At 43.5% G+C, this 21,822-nt stretch overlaps 2 protein-coding genes across 2 annotated transcripts in view; one reads left to right on the forward strand and one right to left on the reverse strand.

The window, feature by feature from the left end:
• The window catches only part of PSMD9 (proteasome 26S subunit, non-ATPase 9), a 106,744-nt gene extending 105,751 nt beyond the window's left edge, over window positions 1–993 (reverse strand). Inside the window, exon 1 of the mRNA XM_063964476.1 lies at window positions 784–993. Coding sequence (XP_063820546.1) covers window positions 784–915 — 132 coding nt within the window. The 5' untranslated portion in view covers window positions 916–993. The remainder of the gene's footprint in view (window positions 1–783) is intronic.
• Window positions 994–14,289: 13,296 nt separating this feature from the next.
• Window positions 14,290–21,822, forward strand: part of HPD (4-hydroxyphenylpyruvate dioxygenase) — a 114,449-nt gene continuing 106,916 nt past the window's right edge. Inside the window, exon 1 of the mRNA XM_063964475.1 lies at window positions 14,290–14,444. The gene's annotated coding sequence lies outside the window, so the exon portion shown is untranslated. The remainder of the gene's footprint in view (window positions 14,445–21,822) is intronic.

Raw genomic sequence — 21,822 nt, forward strand, 5'->3', positions numbered from 1 at the left:
TATGAAAGGGGGTCCCAGCAAAAACCCGGGATTTTTCAGAGGTGAAAATCCCGGGTCTGAAGCAGGGAAATTCCCGGGTCCTATGTCTGAAAGGGGTATCAGGCACTAAAAGAGCTTTTCAATCACACAGGAATTATATACCAGGAAAGAGAATTTAAATTAATGTATCAAAACTTCTAAAGAGTGGAAAAGTGAAGTTGCCCATAGCAACCAATCAGCTGTTACCTATCATTTTGAAGAATGTAGCTGATGGAAGACAGCTAGAAGTGAATTGTTGGTATGGGCAACATATTCACTATTTAGAAGCTGTAATACATCTCACTCTAAGTCAATGATAAACCTGACAGCTATAAATGAAAATAAATACAGGATATTATATATTTAAAGCATGTAGCAAGCATAACAACATGACAAGACTAAACATTCATACGTAAACCTAGCTAAGCTGAATGACACAAGGCAGAGAGTAAAGCACAATTTGGCTTGAACGCACAAGACACTGATCTGTGTACATAACTTCTGAGAGGAATATGCGACCGAATGGAGAGAGATAAAGCAGCAACCAACCAGCTCCTGTCAGCCTGTAACATGGCTGTTATCAGTTTACTGGCTGATACTTTATCTCTTTCCACTATAGCTCAGTCCAAACTTTAATAAATCCCTCTCCCCAAAACTGGCCCAAGTGCCCTGCAGTGACTGCCTTGTATTGAACACAACAGCTCATGCAGCATGATTCTGGGATTATACCCTGCGTAACTAGGCCCCTGCCTTCCCATAACGTACATCTTCCAAAACCTCATAGTAAGCCTTTATCTGTGCCTCGATCTCGTCCTTCCTGGCGATAAGCTGCTGTACATCCCGCATGGTCACCGCTGATGGAGAAGCCTCAGGTTCCGACATGTCACCACCAGTCATGCTACACACAGCCCCTAGTACACAAGTTTGGACTTCACAGGTACGGGTGTCTCAGAGGGACAAACGAGTGACAGGACTACAAGTACGGGTGCCTCAGAGGAACAAATAACTCGGTATGCACTAAAGTCAAATCTGTTGAATAGTGTTTAGAAAAATCAGAATATAATATTTACAAAAAAAAAAAAAACAGCATTATGGAGGGGAACTATAATTACCAATACTAATTCAAATATTTAAGTCTATATACTTATATCATCAGTATATGTACTATGCGCATAAATAAACCTATGCATAATGGAAGACAAGTACTTTATCTTATCTTTGCCTCTCTGCATGTCCTGGAATGGATGTGGAATTTATTTTGTCAGTTATAACTGAATGCTGATGTATTTTCTATTTTGTTTGCAAACATTGCTAGCTGCTGTCTAACCAGCCTATTAAAGTTTATTTAGGAGTGGTTTAAAACCCAATTCTTTTGTTACATTTCAGCCTCCTTAAGGGGCCCAGTAGCAATATATAATGGCAGCTTATTCCCCCCGAAAACACCTGTTTTTGGGGGGTAACCGCAAATATTTAGTATCACCTCAATGTAGTACTGTGGTCCATTCCCAGCAGCAGCTGCAGCCCCCATAGGCTTCTATGGGTATGTTTTATTTAGTATAGGTCCATGCATTTACTGTCTACATTTTAGAATGGGCATTATTATAAGTAGAGATGTACGACGGGCACTTTTCGTGTTTTGGTTTTGGTTCTGGTTCCATCCTCGTGTTTTGGATCTGGATTGGTTTTGCCAAAACCACCCTTTCGTGTTTTGGTTTTGGATCTAGATGATTTTTTTTTTTGGGGGGGGGGGGGGGGGGGGGGGAAACAACAAACAGCTAAAAATCACAGAATTTGGGGGTAATTTTGATCCTAGGGTATTACTAACCTCGATAACATTCATTTCCACTCATTTCCAGTCTATTCTGAACACCTCACAATATTATTTTTAGGCCAAAAGGTTGCACCGAGGTGGCTGTATGGCTAAACTAAGCGGCACAAACACATACCCCATCTAGGAGTGGCACTGCAGTGTCAGACAGGATGGCAGATTTAAAAAATAGGCCCCAAACAGCATATCATGCAAAGAAGTAAAAGAGGTGCAATGAGGTAGCTGTATGACTAAGCTAAGCGACAAAAGTGTGCGGCACAAACACCTGGCCCATCTAGGAGTGGCACTGCAGTTGCAGACAGGATGGCACTTAAAAAAACTAGGCCCCAAACAGCACATCATGCAAATAAGTAAAAGAGGTGCAATGAGGTAGCTGTATGATTAAGCTAAGCGACACAAGTGTGCGGCACAAGTGTTTCTGTCTCCTAGCTATGAATATGTGATAATTGATACAGGATATCGATAGAAGGATTAGATGATAATCTGCATATAATTACATACTATTGTTATTCTTAAACCACCATGTTGCTTATTTTTATTTTTAACTATAATAGATTGTGAAATGCTGTTTATATGTGTAATTAGTAAGCTAATACATATGGGAGTCATTACATGAATGCATTTAATTAATTAATTAGTAATGCTATTGGTCCGGTGCAGTTTAAAAAGAGCCTGTTAGGCTGCTGATGTATCCTCTGACGAAACCGCTCTTGGATAACAGCGGAGAAACGCGTAAGGAAGGTGCTTTACCGGACATTCTGAATGCTGACATTTTAAGCCCGTTTACAACAAGCTACACTGCGGCGGACGTCCATTGCTAAGACAGCGGTGGGGAAGAAAAAGCAATCTGAGGCTGAGCAAAGGAGGTCTCTACCCCACCCGAGAGAAAAATATTCCAACCGCGAGTGTCATTAAGATCCAGCCACGAATAGCGGGGGTCGTAGCATACCGCTGTGATTTACCAACTACCACAGCGTTCTCCCCCTGCTTTCCTCTAATACTCACGTGAGTTATATATGAACTTTCAACTGCAGTAACATTAAATAGAGGCGGTGGTTACAATTGTTGCTGTTTATCCACAAGAAGGAACTTTAGGTATCAACTACTACTGGAAAGTAACGATTATAAATTTACAACAGCTTTATCCATGAAGATTTCTTGGACACTTTAATAGACATTTTCCGTTGTCATAAAGGGCAATATGAAATAGATATATTAGTTTTCATATAGATATGGATAGCGGTGTTTATGTATATTGACTCCAATGTATTTATTGAATGTGGGTTTTTTCTGTTTATATACATTTTAAAAATAAAGAGTTTGTATATTTTATTTTTGCGCTCCCTTGATAACAAGTGTTATTATCTCTAAAAATTAGTGCGGCACAAACACCTGGCCCATCTTGGAGTGGCACTGCAGTTGCAGACAGGATGGCACTTAAAAAAACTATGCCCCAAACAGCACATGATGCAAAGAAGAACCCCAGTTGTGGGAGGAAATGAAGGAGGAGCTGTTGACGGGTCACGTTCCGTTTCAGTTGACCATTTTCTCACCAGCAGGTCTTTGAACCTCTGCAGACTTGTTTCTGCCAGAAAGAGAGATACAACGTAGGCTTTAAACCTTGGAACGAGCACTGTGGGCAAAATGTAGTGCACTAATTTCAACAGATTGACCACCCTTGAATCCTGGCAAAGCGAATGAAGGGCTCCATCCACAAGTCCCACATACTTTGCGGAATCGCTCCGTCTTAGCTCCTCCTTCAATTTCTCCAGCTGCTTCTGCAAAAGCCTGATGAGGGGAATGACCTGACTCAAGCTGGGAGTGTCTGAACTGACTTGACGTGTGGCAAGTTCAAAGGGTTGGAGAACCTTGCACAAGACGGAAATCATTCTCCACTGCGCTTGAGTCAGGTGCATTCCCCCTCCTTCGCCTATATTGTAGGTGGATGTATAGGCTTGAATGGCCTTTTGCTGCTCCTCCATCCTCTGAAGCATATAGAGTGTTGAATTCCACCTCGTTACCACCGCTTGCTTCAGGTGATGGCAGGGCAGATTCAGGAGTGTTTGATGGCGCTCCAGTCTTCGGCACGCGGTGGCTGAATGCAGAAAGTGTCCTGCCATTTTTCGGGCCACCGACAGCATCTCCTGCACGCCCCTGTCATTTAAAAAAAAATTGTGCTCCACCAGATTAATTGTATGTGCAAAACAAGGGACGTGCTGGAATTTGCCCAGATGTAATGCACGCACAATATTGGTGGCATTGTCTGATATCACAAATCCCCAGGAGAGTCTATTTGGGGTAAGCCATTGTGCAATGATGTTCCTCAGTTTCCGTAAGAGGTTGTCAGCGGTGTGCCTCTTACAGAAAGCGATGATACATAGCGTAGCCTGCCTAGGAATGAGTTGGTGTTTGCGAGATGCTGCTACTGGTGCCGCTGCTGCTGCTGTTGTTGCTGCAGGAGACAATGCATCTACCCAGTGGGCTGTCACAGTCATATAGTTCTTAGTCTGCCCTGTTCCACTTGTCCACATGGCCGTGGTTAAGTGGACAGTGGGTACAACTGCATTTTTTAGGACACTGAGGACACTTTTTCTGACGTCTCTGTACAAAAATATACCAACACAAGGCAATTGTACTGCAAGACTAATCTGCAACAAAGTCTCTTTTGCATATACTTCAGTGATACTATGTACCACCTGGAATGCACTGCAGGATTGATCTGTAACAAAGTCTCCTTTGCATAACTTTCAGTGATACTGAGTACCACCTGAAATGTTTAATAACAAGCAACTGAGAGCTGTTAGCAATTGAGTTAATATTTAACCTTTAAGCGGCTTTTGGCTCTAATAGCGTTAATGGCTTCGCTGATAACTCTCACTGGATTAGTGCAAACAGTTCATGCATATCCATGCAGTATTAGTAGACAGCATCCAAATGCTCATAGCAGGTTAGTTTACCATAAATGCCAATATGGAAATTAGAATAACCTCAGTTAATTAACGGAGTTGATGGTGTCCCTCCCGGCTGGAGCTCCTCCCAGCAGCCTTATCTGGAGTCCATATCCACTCACTTTGTAGCACTCTGTCCCCTTTCTTTTAGCTTTGTGGGGTCTGCAACACGCTGGCCAGTGGATGTAGTATCTGAAAGCTGTATCCCGTGTGTTTGGGAGACGTACAGATGCGTTTCCCTGCCTTCAATACCTCGGCAGCTTCATCAGTGTATCTTCTCTCCCTAGCCGCTTCTCTTTTTAAACCCGATTTTTTTCTCGCGCGCGTGGCTCGCGCATGCGCCCTGGGGATGCTTCTCACGCCTCTTTCTCGTAGAGGACCCCTGCTCTGTTATATGGTAGCTGGCCTTTTTATTTTGTATTACTACATTCCAAGCCTCGGTCTTAGTACACATAAAAGCTACTCAATTAATGCATTCAAAGCCTCGTTTATACCATATATTTAAATAAACAATACAGCATTAGTTACAATCCAAAATATTATATTAATTACTAAAACTAAACAAGAAGTGAGACAGCGCTATTTCACGTTGTATATAAAATACTTTTACTTTATATTTGTACAGAATACATAAAAAATGTATAACACACTATGACACCGGCCAGTATCAATAAATTAAAAATATATACTGTATTAAGAACAATTCCACACACAGAAAAAAAAACCATCCAATTGTGTCCAGCTAAAATGGCAAACAATCTTATAGCTCTATATAACTCTATGAATCTTTTAATGATGCTCTGGAGTGAGATTTTCTATCCTCTTAATATAGCACAATTATGTGATTAGTAAGCAGGTAAGTTGTTTCAAAGCTCCATATGCAGATGTTAGTCAAGCAGATATAATTTGCAACTAAATAGTTACATCCATTCGTTCAAACAGACTATTTTATTAGTGCACTATAATCGTAATTAATGATGCAGCTGTTAGTTGAGAGTCAGCTGTTAATACTGAAAGTCAAATGGTAGAAATGAACTTCTATTAATTATTACCGTCCATATATATTACCGTCCATATATCATTAGTTATTACCGTCCATAAATCTTACCAAACTTAATGCTGTTGAACATGTATCACTATTTTGATTGTAATCAGCTGTTATGCCAAGTATAGGATGGATATAAGAGTAAATACCCAAAATCCACACTTCAGGGGTACAATGTGCTATGTACTCTTTTTAGTACCTCTCCTCCCAGCGCTTTGAATGTAGCAGCCTCTCCCGCAAGGGGCGATAGTGAATGGGGTTTTGGCCCCCCTCTCCAGTAGTGGGTTTACCTCCTCGGTGCAGCAAACCAGAGTGTCCACTTTCAACAGCCGCAGCCGCGGCAGTCAGCGTAATAGCGGTCACAGAAGATCTCCGATCTCCGTAGCACAGCCTGTGCTGATCGGGGCGCTTCCGTTAGCTGCGGCAGCAGCAGCAGTTCGTGATGTGGTTTTATCCACAGAGAGTGTCCCAAACGCATTTCTCCGCCTACCCTCCGGCTTCGGCGGCTTCCTCAGTGTTGAATTACTAATAGTATATGTATATCAATGTCTTATAATTACTTATACAAATCGTGGTTCGGCATCGGCATTGTTGTACAAAACACCTTCATATATCTTGCTCCTATCTAGAGGTGTCATATGGTTAAAAAGAACACTACTGCTGTCTCTCGTTATAAACCTTTTATATATTCAAAAATTTTCATAACATCCTTGCTCAAAGACATAGAAAGGATGTTTTATTAGTTAGTTAAACATTTTTAATTCAAATATTCCTTATTTGATATCTTCATCATATAATAAGATGCTTCTCTACAATAAAACCCCCACATAAATAATAAGGATCCTAAATGGGACCAACACTTTTAATCTATATATACTCTTAATTAGCCCACAATATATATATATATATATATATATATATATACATATCTTCATGTTTCTTTCAGACATACCCAATCATATCCCCTAATCTCTGACCAAGTGTTTTTGATCCTCAGTCTACCAATCCAAGTATCCGTACGTTTCTTCGGTTAACTGACAGCGAAATGCATGCCAGGACTGCACCACCGCGGTACAATAACCTTTCTCCAGCACAGAGGGATGCATTGAAGAGTTTGATTAATAATGAACAGATAGTTGTTCGACAAGCTGACAAAGGCGGTGCCGTGGTGGTGCAGGACTGGTGCAAATATAATGCGGAAATACTTAGGCAATTGGCTGACTCTAAGGTATATGTCAAGTGCAGAGGCAGTCCTATGCTGCAAATCAAGAAATTAGTTGATACTACTATCAACCAAGCCTTGGTGAGTGGATGGTTGGACCATAAAATAGCCGGCTACCTAACTGTGGATAGTCCTGTATGTCCAATCATCTACACACTACCGAAAATACACAAATCGATGAGTGACCCCCCTGGTCGTCCGATTATTTCGGCGATGGGCTCTGTTTTACAGCCATTGGCAATTTTTATCGATTCCTTTCTCCAACCACTTGTAACTACGATGCCCAGCTATATTAGGGACACTGCGGACTTGCTTGACAAAATTGATTCACTAGGCCTAATACCTGATGATGCATGGTTAATAACTATGGACATCCAGTCCTTATATACAGTCATTCCGCACACAGAAGGCCTTGAGGCTATGCGTGATGCCTTGATTGTGGGATCACATGAGGGCCCTCCATCTGAATTTCTACTTGATCTTGCAGGCCCAGTATTGAAAAAGAATCACTTTGCCTATGGGAATGACTTCTATATTCAATGCAGCGGTACTGCAATGGGGTCAAATTTGGCCCCATCGTATGGCAATTTGTATATGTATAAATATGAATCTAGCAACATCATACCTAGGTTTGGGCCACAGTGTTTACTTTTTGCCCGCTATATCGACGATGTTTTTATTATTTGGCTAGGGACCGGCACTGAGTTCTATGAGATGATTGACTACCTCCATAGTTTGGATAGCCCTATCCGTTTCACCTTTCACATTAGTCGTGATAAGGTGAATTTTTTAGATGTGACCCTTTTCCGATACAAAGGAAGACTTGCCTCGACCCTCTTTAGAAAGGAGACTGATAGAAACACACTCCTCCATGCCTCCAGTCACCACCCTGTTCACCTTAAAGAGAGCCTACCGATCTCGCAGTTCATGCGTGTGCTGCGCAATAATACCACACATGAGGACACTGAGTCACAGATCGAGGCGATGGCAGAGAGATTCTACGAACGTGGTTACACGAGGAAAACCGTTGCAAGATGCCTCGATAAAGCTAGGTACAGGCACTCCCATTCCAACAGCCATGGTGCTAAAGGACTTGCCAACAGAATGATATTTGCATCTACATATGACGTTGCTTCGTCACAGTCTGAGAAAGTGCTGCGTAAGCACTGGCCGATTGTGGCCTCTGACCCAGTGTTCAAAGGGTTAAACCTGCAGCCACCACTCTGTGCCTACAGACGTGGCAAAAATCTTCGACAAATGTTAATGTGCCCAACTCTACAGCCATCAGCTACCAGTAAGACCTGGTTTCCGGACACCAAGAAGGGTTGTTATCGGTGCCCCAATTGCACTACGTGCCGATCAATGATGACTGGGGCTAGTTTCGCACATCCACATAGTGGTCAACAGATTAAGATCCGCTATCGGTTACACTGTACCATGGATCATGTAATCTACATTATTGTTTGTCCCTGCGGATACTATTATGTTGGCATGACAACACGAAACTTTCGAGACAGGATGGCCAACCATCGTACATCAATTCGAGCTGCATTGATCTCTAAGGTATCTGACAAACCGGTGGCACAACACTTCGCAACTAGAGGGCATTCAATATCTAGTTTGAAGTGTATGTTAATAGATCACGTACCGAGACCCTCACGTGGTGGTGACTGGAAAAGGCAATTACGACAACGAGAAGCTAAATGGATCTTACGAGTTGGACACCTTAGCACCTCGGGGGTTAAACGAGGCTAATCCATTCAATATTTTTCTCGGATAGGGCTATCATTGAACTATATATATTTTTTTCATAAATTTCTTTCATAAATTGTTTTCATTAATTTTTCAATTTGGATCCAATCATGCATTTTATTTAATGCATGATGATATGTATGTGTGTCCTTTGTCTTTTATAATATCCTTTATGTTGGTGACCACCCCGGATCACTTCTTGACAGAGGCTATATCACAGGCTCTTAATGAACTACATTATGTCCTGGGGAATATACATCCATATTCTTTACCACTTGTGTATCCCATTTTCTTCTGGCTGTTTTGATAGATCTCTACCCATAGGGGAGTAAGGGCGGGGCATCCTGATAATATCAGGTGACCATAATGATCTACTACAGAATATGGTTATGGCAATACTCTACCTGAATAAACAGTTGGTTATTATGATACAAATGCTAAGTCTCTATGTGCATTGAACAAATACACTTATATGTATTATTGTAATGTATTATTCACCCGGGACTAATATGTAGTACATATGCATATTCTATGCATCCAACATCTTGATTTATGAGCCTAATGATGCCTTTATTACCAGTTTGTTAGCACGCTGGTGCAATCTCAACATGTGACAGTATTCTTATATCTGGCTGCTTAGCAACGGCTGGCAGCCGTCTCATGCAGCCCCGTAGTTCCGGTCACGCGGTTGCGCTCCATGGCAGTGGAACGCATACCGCTTCCGGGTTTACGATTAACATCCTTGTGTCACGTGTGCGTTCCATTGGTAATGGAACGCACGCTACTTCCGGCATCGCGGCAATTAGCCGCGATTAGCCGCTTTCTGTGGTGTATACCTGTTGTATTTATGTTCTTTGGTATCATACTTCGTTGTTGGTATGACACAGTGGATGGTCATTTTGTTTAACAGTACTAGACACTGCAATACGAACATTGTAGCTACTTCCTGTTGGATGATTGATGGGCGGGGTTTGGGATGTGTCTCTGCTATATAAGTGATCCGGGGTTTGGTGTGTGTCATGGGCTGCTGGGTATGTACCTGTTGTGATTTTACCTGTCTTGAAAAAGGCTCAGATGGAGCCGAAACGTCGACATAATTTGCTGACATGCTGTTGACCGTCTCTATGTGAGACACACCTGTGAGTGGTAATAAATTTCTTCATCAATTAAGGAAGTGGTGAGTGCCTGTATTTTCTCTGGATATATCTTGGACTTCTTTGGAGCCCCTTATGGAGCACCGCCCATGTTGTGGACTGCAGCAGTGAGTGTGGACTTAATGGATATATATATATATATATATATATATATATATATATATATGTATATCTCGTCATGTTTCTTTCAGACATACCCAATCATATCCCCTAATCTCTGACCTACTTCCCTTTTTGATTGTACATCAACATACTAACCTTATATATATTTTTTCATTCTACCATACCACATATATTACCCTTATTTAGATACCATTTACATATATTACCCTTATTTAAATACCATTTACATATATTACCCTTATTTAGATACCATTTAGGGGGGGGGGGGTCGGTTTGATAGACTACGTAGACGTGAAGCATATTGGACATTTAGAATGGAGACATTGGTCCCCTCGAGTTTGAATGACATGATAGAATTAAATGGTAACTAATTAAGGGTAATATATGTGGTATGGTAGAAGGAAAATATATATATACGGTTAGTATGTTGATGTACAATCAAAAAGGGAAGTAGGTCAGAGATTAGGGGATATGATTGGGTATGTCTGAAAGATACATGAAGATATGTATATATATATATATATATATATATATATATATTGTGGGCTAATTAAGAGTATATATAGATTAAAAGTGTTGGTCCCTTTTAGGATCCTTATGATTTCTGTGGGGGTTTTATTGTAGAGAAGCATCTTATTATATGATGAAGATATCAAATAAGGAATAATTTAATTAAAAATGTTTAACTAACTAATAAAACATCCTTTCTATGTCTTTGAGCAAGGATGTTATGAAATTTTTTTATTATATAAAAGGTTTATAATGAGAGACAGCAGTAGTGTTCTTTTTAACCATATGACACCTCTAGATAGGAGCAAGATGTATGAAGGTGTTTTGTACAACAATGCCGATGCCGAACCACAATTTGTATAAGTAATTATAAGACATTGATATACATATAGTTTTAGTAATTAATATAATATTTTGGATTGTAACTGATGCTGTATTGTTTATTTAAATATATGGTATAAATGAGGCTTTGAATGCATTAATTGAGTAGCTTTTATGTGTACTAAGAACGAGGCTTGGAATGTAGTAATACAAAATTTAAAGACCAGCTACCATATAACAGCGCAGGGGTCCTCTATGAGAAAGAGGCTTGAGAAGCATCCCCAGGGCGCATGCGCGAGCCGTGCGCGTGAGAACAAAACGGGTTTAAAAAGAGAAGCGGCTAGGGAGAGAAGATACACTGATGAAGCCGCCGAGGTATTGAAGGCACGGAAACGCGTCTGTACGTCTCCCAAACACACGGGATACAGCTTTCAGATACTACATCCGCTGGCCAGCGTGTTGCAGACCTCACAAAGCTAAAAGAAAGGGGACGGAGTGCTACAAAGTGAGTGGATATGGACTCCAGATAAGGCTGCCAGGAGGAGCTCTAGCCAGGAGGGACACCATCAACTCCGTTAATTAACTGAGGTTATTCTAATTTCCATATTGGCATTTATGGTAAACTAACCTGCTATGAGCATTTGGATGCTGTCTACTAATACTGCATGAATATGCATGAACTGTTTGCACTAATCCAGTGAGAGTTATCAGCGAAGCCATTAACGCTATTACAGAGCCAAAAGCTGCTTAAAGGTTAAATATTAACTCAATTGCTAACAGCTCTCAGTTGCTTGTTATTAAACATTTTAGGTGGTACTCAGTATCATTGAAATTTATGCAAAGGAGACTTTGTACAGATCAATCCTGCAGTGCATTCCAGGTGGTACATAGTATCACTGAAGTATATGCAAAAGAGACTTTGTTGCAGATTAGTCTTGCAGTATAATTGCCTTGTGTTGGTATACTGTATTTTGCTTTATATACATAATAATTTTTAGAATATGGAATACAGTATATGTATATTTTATATGTGTGAATGGTGCTGGTCAGCATCAAATGTTTTGGTATACGTGATATAATAATAAAAAAATATTTAAAAAAAAATAATCTGCTACAGAATTCTAGCGCTTTTCCATTGTTTTTCGTTTTTGCAAAAATAAAAACAGTTATTTTTAATGAATAAAAGATACCAAAAAATATAAAAAATAAAATAAAAAATATATTAAAAAAATACAGATTTTAAGAGAAACAATTGTGGTTATCTTAGTATGGAGAGTCACATGAGAGATCATCCAACGCGTTTCGTCAGTCCGACTTCATCAAGGGGTTGGCCTGACGAAACATGTTGGGTGATCTCTTGTGACTCTCCATACTAAGATAAGCGAATTTTTTTCATAGAAAAAAAATAGTTTCTCTTAAAATCGGTATTTATATATATATATATATATATATATATATTTGCATCTTTTATTCATTTAAAAAGAACTGAACTTTATTTTTTGTATAAGAAACCTTCCTTGATGTGATTCTTTATTGTCCTCTACTAATAAATGGCATTTTAAACATAATTAGCCATATCCCAGTCTTATTTTTTACCATAGGATATTGTTTTCTTAAAATCCTTTGTAAACACCTTTGGTTGCTTGGACTCTTATTCCCCACACCACATATATATATATATATATATATATATATATATATATTGTGACAAGGATCACAAACACGGGGACTCAGATGAACACTTTCGGTGTTTATTTTGAACAGCAGGTCACCACATAGCAAGTTAAATCCATATGCAGTCAGTATTACAGGCATCCTCCACATTACTTTCACATGGAAAAATGCTGTCTCTGCCACAATATATGTATGTATATATATATATATATATATATATATATATATATATAAGTTTTATTCCAGTTGTTTTGATCAGTATTTTTGTTGCTTGCATTTTACCTTTTCTTCTCTCTGGAGTGTTCTGGAACGTAAAGGTTTAAACAAGTTTTTTATTTATATGTTTTCTAGTTTATTTTGGCATACAGTGTGCATTATTTATATTTTCACTGTACTAAAAGTATCTCATGTTCTGTTCGTAGCAGGGCAATAATGGGGATGCAGTTAAATTGCCGGCAGTCGGGATCCCGGCAGTCAGGAATCCGACGCCAGAATCCCTACTGCTGACAATGCCACTAGCCGTAATCCCAGCTCACAGGGGCTATTCACACTCCTGAGTGTCCACAACACCCATAGAGGGGTAATAGAACCTGTGGCAAGCGCATTGAGCCACCATGCCCGCAGAGTGGCAAGCCCAACAAGCCCGCAAGGGGACTCTCTGTGCTCGCTTTGCTGCCGGCATACTGATGACTGGGATGCCGCTGTCTGTATACTGATGGCCGGCATCCTGACCTCCGGTAAATCATACTGATTCCCAACAATGTACCATTAGCCAGCCTCTTTCACATATAATGTTATGATGATAAGGGGAGTGTGTATTTGCGTGTACGTGTAGGGGTGTCGCTGTGTCAAGGATAAAGCTGAACTCCCGGAGAATCCTAAGGACACGCCAAGTAGGTCTACAGGCCACCTACAAGCCAAACACAGGTGTCATGGGGTAACAATGATAAAGGCACACTAGGACCTGCAGCAAGGATAGGCTGGGGTTCTAAAACAGTCCTGACATTCTAGTGTGTACGTGAATGACAAGGGTGCATGGTCACATCTCACAGGGTCGTGCCATGAGTCACGGGGTCCTGGTCTCGTGGCATGCTCCCATCTCTTGTTATGATGGGGGCCGAGAAGAACGCAGGGAGGCAGAGCTGCTCGGCAGCACAGCACCCAGAGAGAAAGGGGATGGCTGAGCAGCTCTGCCTCCTCGCGATCTGCTTTGCCGTCCAGCATACAAAGACATGGGGCATGCCACAAAGCCAGGCTGTGTTGTGTTAGATATATAGAACAGGGGCAGCTGTGTAGTGTAATATGTACAAGGTGAGGGGTTTCTGTGTAGTGTTATACTGTGGGTTGGCAGCTGTGTAGTGTTATTTATACAGGGGGCATCAGTGTAGTGTCATATCACATTTATTGTATATGTTTATGTATAAACCACAGTTTAATCTATGCAAGGTACTGTAGAACAGCTGTCACTTTACTTGATATAAATACTTCTGGGCTTATTCCCATTACCATAGGGTGGATGGTGAAATTCTCTTCAGGTCAGGCTCACATCTAGAGCAGGACGTAGCTAGGATGGTACAGCCTGTGATGCCACAAAGAGCCCAGGTGCCCTAATTCCACTGCCTTGATTTCTAACTGCCTAGTGCCCGCTGCATGCATATTAATAGCAGTGTGCTTGGCCCTTTCTCTGCAGGCAGGCAGTGACTGTCCTGTGCTCTGCCTCTCCCTAGCTCCCACAGTGTCTGCGTCATGATGTCTCTCCAGAGTCCAAACATACACCCATAGTGTCCTGCTGAGAAGTCATTCCATTGGTCAGACAGATACCACTTTTATGTGGGCATAATGTGTAAAGGCCAGTACTACTAATGTGTGGGCATAATGGTTAAGGGGCACTACAACTGTTTGGGCATACTGGGTAAAATACACTGCACCTGTGTGGACATAATGGCTAAGGGGCACTACTACTGTGTGGGCATAATGTATAAGGGGTACTACTAATGTGCGGGCATAATGTGTAAGTGCACTACTGTGTGGGCATAATTTGTAAGGGGTGTTACTACTGTGTGAGCATATTGTGTAAGGGGTACTACTAATGTGTGGACATATTGTATAAGGTGTACTACTACTGTGGGGGGCTTTATGTGTAAGGGGCACTACTACTGTGTGACATAATGTGTATGGGGCACTACTAATGTGGGCATATTGTCTAAGGGGCAGTACTACTGTGTGGGCATATTGTCTGAGGGGCACTACTATTGTGTGGGCATATTGTGTAAGGGGTACTACTAATGTGTGGACATAATGTGTAAGGTGCACTACTGCTGTGGGGGCATTATGTGTAAGGGACAGTGCTACTGTGTGGCATAATGTGTAAGGAGAACTACTACTGTGTGGCATAATGTGTAAGGGGTGTCAGGGCCAAGTGTTTTTGTGAATCCGTTAACCCTGGACCAACCAAAGGTGTAGGTGCTGGGGTATGATGAAAACAGGGAGGACGAAGAAAGTTCTGTTTCATATATTTATTAAAGGCAACAAGTCCAGTAAGGAGTTAAATGACAATTATTAGTCACTATATATATATACTGACGTATTGCAATGAATGGTATAATGATAAGCAGGAACAGTCTAAAAGATGCATTCAAGAAATGTTCATACAACTGAGTTTAAACAGACTTGAATGAATGAATGAATGAATGAATGAAGAATTGTCCAAATGAAGCAATGATCGGTGCCAAACTGTAAGGAGTGTTAACTGGATATTGCAGACATAAATGAATAACTGTAGAGACTTGGACTGAAGCTTAAAGGTTAAACTGGAATGTTATGAAGAATTGTCCTTGATTGCAGCAACAATGAAAATACAATACTGAATGGAATACTTGCAAGTTGTGGAGATAACACTTGAAGTACTGTGAAACTGCAGCAGACGACAATGGTGAAGAATGAGTTAAACTAGATGATGAGAGAACGAGAACCAGGATGAAGTGGAAACTTCCACAGACCGATTATAGCAGGCAGTCACTAAACAGAGAAACTTCACACAGGACCCCGGGGATTCCACTTGTTGCCACTTGGAGAGCAATTAACTGACAGCACAGCAGGGAGCTGGTGGATCTTTTGCCGTGAAGGCTGCAGGAAGACCCCTGGGAGCGGAGGCAATATCAGGACCACTGGAACTAAACAGGATATCACGGAGAGAGCACAGAGATAGGGCATAGAGTAGATACAACAAAGTACTGGCTCAGAGTAACATAATCCCAGCCTACTTAAAGGTAGCATGTTCTGATGTTCTGGTTACTGGCAAAACCACCAAGGACTGATGCATTTTGGCCACTATCTGTATACTTTTTAACCACTTGCCTGGCATGGTTGCATCAGAAGCGACCATGCCTGCTAGTGCGCCATCTGACCTGGTCGCACAGGATGCGACCAGTCAGATAGAGAGTGTTAGCAGCGGCAGGGAAGATAAACTTCCCTCCGCTGCTGCTGTCAGAGGGACCGGAAGGTCCCTCTGCCTCCCCGCACTCTCCCCCTGTGTCTGCCGTGCTGCCGATCACTGCTGATCGGTCAGCACGGCAGGATCCCGATGGTCGCGATGTTCCCGATCGATGTTTCGATGATGGGAGAGAAAAATAAATAAATAAATATATATATTTTTCTCTAACGTCCTAGTGGATGCTGGGGACTCCGAAAGGACCATGGGGAATAGCGGCTCCGCAGGAGACTGGGCACAAAAGTAAAAAGCTTTAGGACTACCTGGTGTGCACTGGCTCCTCCCCCTATGACCCTCCTCCAAGCCTCAGTTAGATTTTTGTGCCCGAACGAGACGGGTGCAGGCTAAGGGGCTCTCCTGAGCTGCTTAGTGTAAAAGTTTAAAGTAGGTTTTTTATTTTCAGTGAGACCTGCTGGCAACAGGCTCACTGCACCGAGGGACTAAGGGGAGAAGAAGCGAACTCACCTGCGTGCAGAGTGGATTGGGCTTCTTAGGCTACTGGACATTAGCTCCAGAGGGACGATCACAGGCCCAGCCATGGATGGGTCCCGGAGCCGCGCCGCCGTCCCCCTTACAGAGCCAGAAGAGTGAAGAGGTCCGGAAAATTGGCGGCAGAAGACGTCCTGTCTTCAATAAGGTAGCGCACAGCACCGCAGCTGTGCGCCATTGCTCTCAGCACACTTCACACTCCGGTCACTGAGGGTGCAGGGCGCTGGGGGGAGCGCCCTGATACGCAATAAAAAACCTTTGTTTGGCAAAAAAATACATCACATATAGCTCCTGGGCTATATGGATGCATTTAACCCCTGCCATTTTTCCATTAAAAAGCGGGAGAAAGGCCGCCGATAAGGGGGCGGAGCCTATCTCCTCAGCACACTGGCGCCATTTTTTCCTCACAGCTCCGTTGGAGGAAGGCTCCCTGACTCTCCCCTGCAGTCCTGCACTACAGAAACAGGGTAAAACAAGAGAGGGGGGGCACTAAATTGGCATAGTAATATATACAGCAGCTATATTAGGGAAAAACACTTATATAAGGTTATCCCTATATATATATATAGCGCTCTGGTGTGTGCTGGCAAACTCTCCCTCTGTCTCCCCAAAGGGCTAGTGGGGTCCTGTCCTCTATCAGAGCATTCCCTGTGTGTGTGCTGTGTGTCGGTACGCTGTGTCGACATGTATGAGGAGGAAAATGATGTGGAGGCGGAGCAATTGCCTGTGTTAGTGATGTCACCCCCTAGGGAGTCGACACCTGACTGGATGGTCTTATGGAAAGAATTACGTGATAGTGTCGGCACTTTACAAAAGACTGTTGACGACATGAGACAGCCTGCAAATCAGTTAATACCTGTACAGGCGTCTCAAACACCGTCAGGGGCTATAAAACGCCCGTTACCTCAGGTCGATACAGACACTGACACGGACACTGACTCCAGTGTCGACGGTGAGGAAACAAACGTATTTTCCAGTAGGGCCACACGTTACATGATCACGGCAATGAAGGAGGTTTTGAACATTTCTGATACTACAAATACCACAAAGAAGGGTATTATGTGGGGTGTGAAAAAACTACCCGTAGTTTTTCCTGAATCAGATGAATTAAATGAGGTGTGTGATGAAGCGTGGGTTTCCCCCGATAAAAAACTGCTAATTTCTAAAAAATTATTGGCATTATACCCTTTCCCGCCATAGGTTAGGGCGCATTGGGAAACACCCCCTAGAGTGGATAAGGCGCTCACACGCTTATCAAAACAAGTGGCGTTACCGTCTCCAGATACGGCCGCCCTCAAGGAACCAGCTGATAGGAAGCTGGAAAATATCCTAAAAAGTATATACACACATACTGGTATTATACTGCGACCAGCAATCGCCTCAGCCTGGATGTGCAGTGCTGGGGTGGCTTGGTCGGATTCCCTGACTGAAAATATTGATACCCTGGACAGGGACAATATATTATTGACTATAGAGCATTTAAAGGATGCATTTCTATATATGCGTGATGCACAGAGGGATATTTGCACTCTGGCATCAAGAGTAAGTGCGATGTCCATTTCTGCCAGAAGAGGGTTATGGACGCGACAGTGGTCAGGTGATGCGGATTCCAAACGGCATATGGAAGTATTGCCGTATAAAGGGGAGGAGTTATTTGGGGTCGGTCTATCGGACCTGGTGGCCACGGCAACGGCTGGGAAATCCACCTTTTTACCCCAAGTCACCTCGCAGCAGAAAAAGATACCGTCTTTTCAGGCTCAGTCCTTTCGTCCCCATAAGGGCAAGCGGGCAAAAGGCCACTCATATCTGCCCCGGGGCAGAGGAAGGGGAAAAAGACTGCAGCAGACAGCCTCTTCCCACGAACAGAAGCCCTCCCCCGCTTCTGCCAAGTCCTCAGCATGACGCTGGGGCCTTACAAGCGGACTCAGGCACGGTGGGGGCCCGTCTCAAGAATTTCAGCGCGCAGTGGGCTCACTCGCAAGTGGACCCCTGGATCCTGCAGGTAGTATCTCAGGGGTACAAATTGGAATTCGAGACGTCTCCCCCTCGCCGGTTCCTGAAGTCTGCTTTACCAACGTCTCTCCCCGACAGGGAGGCGGTATTGGAAGCCATTCACAAGCTGTATTCCCAGCAAGTGATAATCAAGGTACCCCTCCTTCACCAGGGAAAGGGGTATTATTCCACGCTGTTTGTGGTACCGAAGCCGGACGGCTCGGTGAGACCCATTTTAAATCTGAAATCCTTGAACACTTACATAAAAAGGTTCAAGTTCAAGATGGAGTCACTCAGAGCAGTGATAGCGAACCTGGAAGAAGGGGACTATATGGTGTCTCTGGACATCAAGGATGCTTACCTCCATGTCCCAATTTGCCCTTCTCACCAAGGGTACCTCAGGTTTGTGGTACAGAACTGTCACTATCAGTTTCAGACGCTGCCGTTTGGATTGTCCACGGCACCCCGGGTCTTTACCAAGGTAATGGCCGAAATGATGATTCTTCTTCGAAGAAAAGGCGTCTTAATTATCCCTTACTTGGATGATCTCCTGATAAGGGCAAGGTCCAGGGAACAGTTAGAGGTCGGAGTAGCACTATCTCAAGTAGTACTACGACAGCACGGATGGATTCTAAACATTCCAAAATCGCAGCTGATTCCGACGACACGTCTGCTGTTCCTAGGAATGATTCTGGACACAGTACAGAAAAAGGTGTTTCTCCCGGAAGAGAAAGCCAGGGAGTTATCCGACCTAGTCAGGAACCTCCTAAGACCAGGCCAAGTATCAGTACATCAATGCACAAGGGTCCTGGGAAAGATGGTGGCTTCTTACGAAGCGATTCCATTCGGCAGATTCCACGCAAGAACTTTTCAGTGGGATCTGCTGGACAAATGGTCCGGATCGCATCTTCAAATGCATCAGCGGATAACCCTGTCTCCAAGGACAAGGGTATCTCTCCTGTGGTGGTTACAGAGTGCTCATCTCCTAGAGGGCCGCAGATTCGGCATTCAGGATTGGGTCCTGGTGACCACGGATGCCAGCCTGAGAGGCTGGGGAGCAGTCACACAGGGAAGAAATTTCCAGGGCTTGTGGTCAAGCATGGAAACGTCACTTCACATAAATATCCTGGAACTAAGGGCCATTTACAATGCCCTAAGTCAGGCGAGACCTCTGCTTCAGGGTCAGCCGGTGTTGATCCAGTCGGACAACATCACGGCAGTCGCCCACGTAAACAGACAGGGCGGCACAAGAAGCAGGAGGGCAATGACGGAAGTGGCAAGGATTCTTCGCTGGGCGGAAAATCATGTGATAGCACTGTCAGCAGTGTTCATTCCGGGAGTGGACAACTGGGAAGCAGACTTCCTCAGCAGACACGATCTTCACCCGGGGGAGTGGGGACTTCACCCAGAAGTCTTCCACATGATTGTGAACCGTTGGGAAAAACCAAAGGTGGACATGATGGCGTCCCGCCTCAACAAAAAACTGGACAGGTATTGCGCCAGGTCAAGGGACCCTCAGGCAATAGCTGTGGACGCTCTGGTAACACCGTGGGTGTACCAGTCAGTGTATGTGTTCCCTCCTCTTCCTCTCATACCAAAAGTACTGAGAATCATAAGAAGGAGAGGAGTAAAGACTATACTCGTGGCTCCGGATTGGCCAAGAAGGACTTGGTACCCGGAAATTCAAGAGATGCTCACGGAAGACCCGTGGCCTCTACCTCTAAGAAAGGACCTGCTCCAGCAGGGACCATGTCTGTTCCAAGACTTACCGCGGCTGCGTTTGACGGCATGGCGGTTGAACGCCGGATCCTGAAGGAAAAAGGCATTCCGGATGAAGTCATCCCTACCCTGATCAAAGCCAGGAAGGATGTGACCGTACAACATTATCACCGTATTTGGCGAAAATATGTTGCGTGGTGTGAGGCCAGGAAGGCCCCTACAGAGGAATTTCAACTGGGTCGATTCCTGCATTTCCTGCAAACAGGACTGTCTATGGGCCTCAAATTAGGGTCCATTAAGGTTCAAATTTCGGCCCTGTCAATATTCTTCCAAAAAGAACTAGCTTCTGTTCCTGAAGTTCAGACGTTTGTCAAGGGAGTACTGCATATACAGCCTCCTTTTGTGCCTCCAGTGGCACCTTGGGATCTCAATGTAGTGTTGGGATTCCTAAAATCACATTGGTTTGAACCACTCACCACTGTGGACTTAAAATATCTCACATGGAAAGTGGTAATGCTGTTAGCCCTGGCTTCAGCCAGGCGTGTTTCAGAATTGGCGGCTTTATCCTATAAAAGCCCTTACCTAATTTTTCATACGGACAGGGCAGAATTGAGGACTCGTCCTCAATTTCTCCCTAAGGTGGTTTCAGCTTTTCACTTAAACCAGCCTATTGTGGTGCCTGCGGCTACTAGGGACTTGGAGGATTCCAAGTTGCTGGACGTAGTCAGGGCCCTGAAAATATATGTTTCCAGGACGGCTGGAGTCAGAAAATCTGACTCGCTGTTTATCCTGTATGCACCCAACAAGCTGGGTGCTCCTGCTTCTAAGCAGACGATTGCTCGTTGGATTTGTAGTACAATTCAGCTTGCACATTCTGTGGCAGGCCTGCCACAGCCAAAATCTGTAAAAGCCCATTCCACACGGAAAGTGGGCTCATCTTGGGCGGCTGCCCGAGGGGTCTCGGCTTTACAACTTTGCCGAGCAGCTACTTGGTCAGGGGCAAACACGTTTGCTAAATTCTACAAATTTGATACCCTGGCTGAGGAGGACCTGGAGTTCTCTCATTCGGTGCTGCAGAGTCATCCGCACTCTCCCGCCCGTTTGGGAGCTTTGGTATAATCCCCATGGTCCTTTCGGAGTCCCCAGCATCCACTAGGACGTTAGAGAAAATAAGAATTTACTTACCGATAATTCTATTTCTCATAGTCCGTAGTGGATGCTGGGCGCCCATCCCAAGTGCGGATTGTCTGCATTACTTGTACATAGTCATTGTTACAAAAATCGGGTTATTGTTGTTGTGAGCCATCTTTTCAGAGGCTCCTTCTGTTATCATGCTGTTAACTGGGTTCAGATCACAAGTTGTACGGTGTGATTGGTGTGGCTGGTATGAGTCTTACCCGGGATTCAAAATCCTTCCTTATTGTGTACAATCGTCCGGGCACAGTATCCTAACTGAGGCTTGGAGGAGGGTCATAGGGGGAGGAGCCAGTGCACACCAGGTAGTCCTAAAGCTTTTTACTTTTGTGCCCAGTCTCCT

This window comes from Pseudophryne corroboree, chromosome 1 (assembly GCF_028390025.1).
Source record: "Pseudophryne corroboree isolate aPseCor3 chromosome 1, aPseCor3.hap2, whole genome shotgun sequence".
NCBI lineage: Eukaryota > Metazoa > Chordata > Amphibia > Anura > Myobatrachidae > Pseudophryne > Pseudophryne corroboree.